The sequence below is a fragment of the Acinonyx jubatus genome, chromosome C1, assembly GCF_027475565.1.
Source record: "Acinonyx jubatus isolate Ajub_Pintada_27869175 chromosome C1, VMU_Ajub_asm_v1.0, whole genome shotgun sequence".
Taxonomy (NCBI): Eukaryota; Metazoa; Chordata; class Mammalia; order Carnivora; family Felidae; genus Acinonyx; species Acinonyx jubatus.
In genome coordinates this window covers 20,197,292-20,205,841 of record NC_069381.1, presented here as the reverse complement: position 1 = coordinate 20,205,841, position 8,550 = coordinate 20,197,292, and the positions used below count along the sequence as shown (strand labels likewise).

Sequence of the window (8,550 nt, the reverse complement as noted above, 5' to 3'; positions counted from 1 at the left end):
CATTTGTGCACAAGTTTTTGCATGGACGTTCAGTTTTCAACTCATTTGGATAAATAGAGCGACTGATGAATCCTATGGTAAGACTATTTATTGAGCTTTGTAAGAAACTGCCCGCTGTCTTCTCAAGTGGCTGTGCCATTTTGCATCCTCACCAGCAGTGGGCATTCCTGTTGCTCCACATCCTTGTCAACATTTTCGGTATCTCTTTTGACTTAATTTGCAATTCCTTAATGACATAATGCAATCATCTTTTCATATGCTCACTAGTCACCTGTAAATCCTCTTTGGTGAAGTATCTATTCAGATTTTTTGCCCATTTTTAAAATTGGGTTGTTTTCATACTGTTGAGTTTTAAGAGTTCTTTGTATATTTGGGGGTACAAATCCTTTATCTGACATGTTTTGCAAACAATTTCAGTCCTTGGCTTGTCTTTTTCATTCTCGTAATGATGATTTCACAGAGCAGAAGTTTTTAATGAAATCTAATTTATCAATTCTTTCACGGATTATGCTTTTGATGTTGTATCTGAAAACTCATCACCAAACCCAAGGTCACTCAGATTTTTCTCGTTTATCTTCTAGAAGTTTTATTGTTTGGTGTTTTACATTTGGGTTTATGATCCATTTTGAGTTAACATTTGTGAACAATGTACAGTGTTTAAATCCAGCACCATTTATTGAAAAGACTATCCTTTCTCCATTGGATGGACTTTGCTCCTTTGTCAAAGATCAGTCGATTGTATTTATATGGATTTACTTCTGGGTCCTCTCCTCATTCCATTGATCTATTTGTTCCTTTGCCAGTACCACACTGTCTTGATTATCGTAGCTTTATGAGTCTTGAGTTGGGTAATGCCAGTCCTTCTTTGTTCTTCTTTGACTTCGTTGGCTATTCTGGGTCTTTTGCCTCTGTATATCAACTTTAGAACCAATTTGTCGATATTCTCAAAATAACTTACTGGGATTTTGATTGGGATTTCACTGACGCTATAGATCAAGTTGGGAAGAAATGACGTCATAATATTGAGTCTTCCTATACATGAGCATAACGTATCTCTTCATTTATTTTGATTTTCCTTGATTTCTTAAATCAGAGTTTTGTAGTTTTCCTCATATAGATCTGTACATATTTTGTCAGAGTTATTCCTAAGGTTTTTTTGTTTTGTTTTTGGTGCTGAATAGCTGGAGCACAGGGGATTTCTAGGGCAGTGAAGCTATTCTGTATGACAGTGTAATGGTAGATACATGACGTTATGCATTTGTCAAAACCCACAGAACTATACGAAGACTGAACCTTACGGACTTCAGTTAATAATGGTATAACAATATTGGCTCATTAATTATAATAATGTACCACGGTAATGCAATAAATTAATAGCAGGGGAAACTGAGCCAGGGAGGGGGGGTATATGGGACTCTTTGTATTATTTGCTCAGTTGAATGTAAGCCTAAAACTGCTCTAAAAAACACAGTCTATTAAAAAAAGAAAAAGAAAAAGGGAGTACCAACTCCAAATGAAAGGGAACTCCTGGTGAAATCTTCCAGTGACTCCTCCTTGCTTACACGATCAAGTACACAGCCTCTCACCAAGCACAGGGAGTTCTCTACAGTTGGACTGCCCCTTCAGCCCATGAGCCAGCCTACCCTCTACAGTGCAGCTGAACTGAATCACTCAGGCTCCACGAGGGAATCTGGGACTTTACACTAGTGCCTTGGCCTGGAACACTGTCTCTCCTTTGCCTGGTCTGCAAGTGTCTTGAAGAAGCTTCTAGAAGACTTCAGTTTGGACACAAAGAAATAGTACCAGTCCAAAGCACCTGCTTCATAACACAGCCTATTGTGCTTCTGTTCCTGGTGGGATCTCCTTCCAGTCTCCTGCACTAAACCGAGCATGCCCTGCTGCCTCTCCCTCCAACCCCCCACCCCATTCTTTCCAAATGTACAAACAGAAGAATCACAAAATTCCAGCAGTGAAGCTATTGCTCCCACAATATTAAACCACAGTCCTGAAACTTCACCAACACACCTTAGGGTGCCATAACAAGTTCATAGGGGGCACAGTAGGAGATTTTAAAATTTGAGAGATACTCAACATCAGTTGCTACTGAGAGATCTACTAGCCCAAGGTAGTTCATTGTTTCATCATTAAGTTGTGGCACATTCCTTTGATTATGTCATCTTTGAGAAGCTGGGTTTTTAGTGGTTGCTGTGATAAAAAGCAACTGAAAGTCAATGTGGAATAGGAAATGAGGGTGGTAGTGTCTAATCTGATTGGAAAGGTTGACAAGTTTTATAGTGCCCAACAAGCACACAGATCCCATTAGTTATTGTACTTAAAAATGAAATCGTTTTGGGGCGCCTGGGTGGCTCAGTCGGTTAAGCGTCTGACTTCAGCTCAGGTCACGATCTCACGGTCCGTGAGTTCGAGCCCCGCGTCGGGCTCTGGGCTGATGGCTCAGAGCCTGGAGCCTGCTTCCAATTCTGTGTCTCCCTCTCTCTCTGCCCCTCCCCCGTTCATGCTCTGTCTCTCTCTGTCTCAAAAATAAAAAATAAAAACGTTAAAAAAAATTTAAAAAAAAATGAAATAGTTTTTTCTAGTTTATATGTACTATTTTTTAAAATGATGACTGACTTGGTAGGACATACATTCTTATAATGTGATTTCGGTTTAATTACTTGATAAATTGAACTGTTAGGTATTTCTTTGGTTTAGAGACTCCATGGGAAAATTACTGAGCCACTAATGCTGGGGTGAGTGCTGTGAACTGAGAAAGTTTGGGAATCTGGTCTAAGAAATCCTCTAATCCAGAGCACATCAAAAAATTGTAGGGTATAGGGCGCCAGGGGTGGCTCAGTTGGTTGAGCATCTGACTATTGGTCCTTGGCTCAGCTCATGATCTCACAGTTTGTGGATTTGAGCCCCAAGCTCTGCACTGACAGCCCCAAGCCTGCTTGGGATTCTGTCTCTCCCTCTCTGTTCCTTCCCGGCTTAATGCGTACTTGCTCTCTCTTTCCAAAGTAAATAAACTTAAAAAACACACAAAACTGTAGGTTGTTAGGGGTACCTGGCTGGCTCAGTTGATGGAGCATGCGACTCTTAATCTCAGGGTTGTGGGTTTGAACCCACATTGGGTATAGAGATTACTTAAAAATAAAATCTTAAAAAAAAAACAAAAACAAAAAAACTGTAGGTTGTGAAACCATTTAGTGGGTTATGGCCAGCATTTCCTCCCCTTAATAAAATAGAAAAGTAAATATGAATGATAAATAGAACATATTGCATGTAGCAAGGGTAATGAGCATTATTGTATAAAACTTATGTTCATTATATACATACAAATAAGCATGGGTATCTTGGGTCACAATGTAAAATGTGTATTTCTGGTTTGGGTTCTGATTTTAGAAGTCTGAAAAGCCACTAAGACTTCACCTCCTTATTTTAGAGTTGAGAAAACAGCCCGGAGAGTGAAAGCTGATTATTGCAATTCACAGCCACCAGTGCCAGGCTCTGCTGCGCTTCGCCCTGCTAGGCTGAGTGGCCACTGCTTCACAGGGATCCTCCAAGGCAGGTCTCATTCTACCCAGGAGAGGTATGGTTACTCAAAGTCACATAGCTACACAGGTGAGGGATCAGGTGCCCTCACTTTGGTCCCAAGACCCCCTCGCACCCCACAAATGCCAGCAGCCACACCTAGAACAAAATGGTTTTAATCAATTGCGTCACCCTCACTCTCCTGGGAGCGGAGCAACAAAAAGGCTCGGCTCCTGCCCCCAGAGGACAGTAAGGCTTAATGTGTCTCTCCACACTGCAGGGCCCAGGCTGGGCAGGCTGGGGGAGGGAGGGGGGAGGGGGGGAGGCACGGAGAGAGGAAATGGCAGGTGGCTCCAACACAGGAAAGCAAAGGGGCCCCTGCTGGTCTTTGGGCCCCAGGGCCCAGCCCCAGTACTCCTGCTTTCCCCTCCCTGGCTGGAGAAAGGTCATGGAGAAGAGACAGGGGAGCAAGTCCCAGCAGCAGGAAAAGCAGCAGCAGCTGTTTCCTTCACCAATAAATATACTTCATTACCAAGCTAGAAGAGAAGGGCGGGAGAGGGGCTGGGTGGGGAGGAAGGGGGAGAAGCTGCCACCTGTGTTGCTGGGATTAAAGCAATGACGAGATGGTGCCAGACCCCCCACCACTATCCTCACCCCCCCTCCCCTGTCGTCTTAGAACTGTGAAAAAGCTTTTAACATGGCCCTCCTGTCTCCAGGGCTGCTCTGAAGCCTGACTGAGAGGAGGCACCTGGCAGAGACCAGGCGGAGGGAGGGAAGGACGGAGGGAGGGAAGAAGGGAGGCTGCAGCTCCCCAGAGGCTGCAGCTGGAGGGCTGGAGCCAAGTAAGCACTGAGGGGAAAGGGAGGGAGAGGGAGGAAGGCTGAGCAACTATGAGAGCAGCTCCCAGCTGAGAGCCAAGGGGGCAGAGAGATGCTTGGTGAGTGGTGGGGTGACTGCTGTCCAGTGTCAAGCTTGGGGCTGCTGAGGAGGGAGGGGGCTGAGTTACGGATTTTCCCATCTGAGTGACTCAGGAGACCCCCTCTCCCTCCCCCCCCCCCCAAGAGCAGCAGGGGACAGAGAAAAGCCATCACTTCTTTGGTCTTTGTGGCGGCTCAGCACATGGGGTGGGAGGGAGGGCAGAAAGGGCCCTTAGCAGAGAGTGCCACCTCAGCGAGAGAGAATAGGCCTGGCTGGGAGCTCTGGCAGAAAGGTCACAGTGAGGCCAATGAGCCCCCAGAAAGAGGAGTGGGAGTGGTTGCAGTGCAGCGCAGAAGGGGATGGTGCGGTGCCCCACCCTCTGCCAGGGCCCTTGGGAAAGGCTAAGCCCCCTAAGCCCCCAGAGATGGCCAGTGAGAGCAGGCACAGGGTCCAGAGCTAGCACTGGGAGAAGGGCGAGAAAGCTCTAGTGCCCAGGCAGGGGCCTGGCCTTGCCTACTGCAGGACTCCCACCTTCCTTCTGCTTCCACCCTGAAACGGGGCTGGGGTGGCGGGTGAAGGGAGCTCTGGGGGGGGGGGGGCATCCTTTCTCAGAACCTTCCCTGAAGCCATGGAGGAGCTAGCCTTGCCCGCAGGAGCAAGAGTGGCAGCAGGTCAAGGCCAGCCCTTACTTAGACTGGAAGTCCACTCCCCTTCCTGCCGCCAGCTGAAGGGTAGGACAGTCCTTGAAGACAGCTTCAGCCCTTGCCTCCCACCCAGCCTGAGGCAGGTCAGAGCCCTCCAGGGATGTGGAAGCGGGCATATGGGTGGGGGGCATATGGAGGGGCTTCCCCTCCTGCTCTTCTGCTCAGAGCTGGGTCCAGTCAAGGGGCAATCTGCCCAAAAGTCTGAAAGCCAGCAAGTTGTAGCAACCCCCCACCCCCAATGCCAAACTAACAAACAAAACAGGGAAATGAAAAAAATGTGGGGGGGGGGGGACAAACCAAAACAGAACCCCCTGACCTCCTGCCCATGGTGGAGGGTCCAGCCAGCAGCAGGCGCTGGGGACCAAGGCCAGGAGGGTCTAGCTGGGCCGGCACTGAACCTGGCCCTCGGAGCTGTCCTCATCATCGGAGGCCCCAGCACCCCCACTGCTCAGGCCTGTGATCCGGTAGCCCATGTTGAGCAGCATCACCTCCAATGGGTCAGCATTCATGCGCCGCTGGTTGGCCTGGGAAGCGCCCTCCATGTCCTCCACAACTCGGCCTGTGAGGTCTTCACTCTGGGTGGGGGGAAGGCACACATAGTCCTGGGATGGATGTGTGGGGAAGTCAGGAAACACACACACACAGCTGCAGCAATACATACAGAGAGGGGTGTACAGAGCAGGAGACGCACAGGGGTGTCCATTTGTACATACGCCCTTATGTGTACATGGGTGCAGGCGAACGCACACACTGGGGTAAGTACAGGACACATGGTCACCAGGATATATATGTGAGGGAGAGGACACACCAGGGGGTTACACACATGGGGGGCCACATGGTAACATATACCATTGGGAGGGGACACAACATATATATGAGGGGGGTGCACATGCTGGGATACATACTGGGGGGGCATACCCATATCAGGGTACACATTGGGGGGGGCCCATACCAGGAAACAATAGGGACTCACACCAGGGTCTGCTGGGCATACTAGATACCCAGGATGGGGGCATTGTCTGTGTCCTCCACCCCACTCTTGTCTGTCATCACTCCCAACAACCCTTCATCCTTTTCCTCTCCCCTCATGGGAGAACCCCTGTAGAGTTCTCTTTAAAATTCACAGTAAATTGCCTCTGTAATTAGATGCAACACTTGACTTCTGTTTTTCTGGCTAGAAAGGGAAGGCAAGTGGGACAGAGGGCAGGAAAGGCCTCAGGCCAGCCTGCCTGACTACCCACCCTGGGAGTAGAGGGGACCACACTATCCTAAGTGTTCCTGTGGGCTGGACACTTTCCATCTGGAGGCATCACTTTATCCTTAAAGTAACCTTTTGAGGTGGGGCTGTCATTCCCATTCCAACGTGGACGATAAAAACCTGGTCAGAGGTAGTTCAGTCCCTCAGGCAGTGAGTGAAGGGACCAGGATTCAAACTTAGGCTCACCAGATGCCAAAGCCCGCACACTTCTCATGTAACTAAGGGACTGGCTTTGCCCAGCTTCTGGGGGACACAACACAGTGGTATAGGAAGGGCAGGGTACCCAGGGAGCCTCTGAGGTGCTGCTTTCATGCTCTCATGAGATGGTGCCGGAGAGCTCTGGTACCCTCCCGACCCTCCCGCATCCCTGTCCTTGGTTACTGTTTCCTGTGAGTCTCATCTTCTCAGCTCATTCAGGGATATGACCCCAGAAACCAGGAGCCAACTCCTGCTCCTGGAGCTGCCCACTACATTTGGCACTTTCAGAACTTGATGGCTCCCACCTTGACATGGTGTTGAGCCCTTTGGTAAGAGCTTCTAGCCTTTGGGTGACTCATGTCCTTTCCCAACCCTCCCAGGCTCAGCTGAAGGCCTTGCACAGGCTCCAACCCAACCTTCTTCCCTGTCAAGTTCTGGCCATCTTCTCTACACCCTCACCTCTGGCCGGGGGTTCCAGAGCCGCACAACAGGGTCAATGCCGCTGGTGGCCAGGAAGCAGTAGCTGGGGTGTGGCTGCAGGCAGTTGACGATGGACTCGTCCCCCTGGAGTACGCGGACCAGGTTGGTGGTCTCCTTTTCCCAGATGAAGAAGGAGCCATCGTCAGAGCCACTGACGATGTACTGAGCGTTGCTGGCAGAGGGGCAAAGGGCAGGGAGGTCAGGTGGGGTACCGCCCTACAGCCTCAAGTAGAGGCTGTGTGGCTTAGGGCAAGGGGGAGCAGGGAGGTCTGGAGCTGCTGAGCCCCCCAAACTCTGGGGTCCTCACTTGACTTAGAACTCCCATACACATGGTAATCCTTTCCATACTACAGAGCTCCAGTCGCTGTCCAGCTAGTCTCTTAAACTCAGGATCAGGGACTGCTTGGGACCCCCCAAGATACTCTCCCTCAAAGTACATTATAAGCTCCTCGTGTGCTGGATCAGATCTTGCATCTCTTAGGTCTCTGGGAACACTCTTGTCTAAGCCTTCCCTCAGCAGTCCTCGGCTTTCGGGGTCCAGTATCCTGATCCTACAGTATGTCTGCCCCCCACACACCAGTGACACTTAGAAGGGATCTTGATGGAGAGGTTCTTGACATTCAGGTGTCTCACCTACCCTAAAAAAGTACACCATCTAAAAGGAGGGTTGGGGGTGACAGGGTCTGATGTGACACGGGCTACGTCCCTCAGTACCTGGGGCACAGTTCTGAGAAGACAACTGTGCCTAGACTACCAGCTTCTGAGGCTCTTGCCTCATAGCCTCAGCAGAGGGAAGCACCAAGATCCACATAAAGAAACCAAGCTCCAGCACATGGAGACAGAGGAGGAGGAGGTGGGGGCTAAAGGCATTGTCTAGGCCCCTCGTTGGGTACCTTATGGATTACCTCATTAATCCTCATTATGGCCCCATGAGTGGGGATGGTTGGTTTCATTTTGTAGACGAAGAGGCTGAGGCCCACAGAGTTGTGAAGCCATTTGATCAAGGATATAGAGGCAGAGCTGGGATTTGAGACTTTTTTTAAAAGCATTATGCCCCCACACCCCCTTCAACCTCCTGTTGCCAACCAGGCTGTGCCCTCCTTCTCTTCAGGGCCTCGGACCTGCCAAAGAAATTGGCCTCCTTGATATCCGTGGTGGTGTTGCAGTGGCCACAGTATCGGAACTGGTAGTCGTAGCTTCGTTCCCGCAGCACCATCTCATCCTCCGAGATGGAGTCCTTGCGGCTTGTGCTGCGGAGGCGGACGGGGCCGCCACCGCCACCACCAGCTCCCTTCTTCTCTTCTGGAGGCAGAGAGCAAGGAAAGGTGAAGCCTGTCCCTCTCTCCCCTCCCCAATTTGTCTCCACCCCGGCCCTGTTTTCAGCCCAGGTGCTAGCAATGTAGGGCTACCTGCCTAAACCTATCTGGAAAACTGGGAATGACTCTGAGGAAGAAGCATCTT

At 49.9% G+C, this 8,550-nt stretch overlaps 1 protein-coding gene across 4 annotated transcripts in view; it reads right to left on the bottom strand.

Moving 5' to 3' along the window:
- Positions 1-3,691: 3,691 nt before the first annotated feature.
- The window catches only part of WDTC1 (WD and tetratricopeptide repeats 1), a 64,775-nt gene continuing 59,916 nt past the window's right edge, over positions 3,692-8,550 (bottom strand). For 2 of the 4 annotated variants that reach the window (XM_027059957.2, XM_053209683.1), the window contains exons 14-16: positions 8,211-8,391; positions 7,069-7,261; positions 3,692-5,728 (exon numbers count right to left, since the gene is read on the bottom strand). In XM_027059957.2, the coding sequence (XP_026915758.2) occupies positions 5,531-5,728; positions 7,069-7,261; positions 8,211-8,391 (572 nt within the window). In that variant the 3' untranslated portion in view covers positions 3,692-5,530. Of the gene's footprint in view, positions 5,729-7,068; positions 7,262-8,175; positions 8,392-8,550 lie in introns of all 4 variants that reach the window. The other 2 variants (XM_053209692.1, XM_027059959.2) reach the window with 2 other exon arrangements.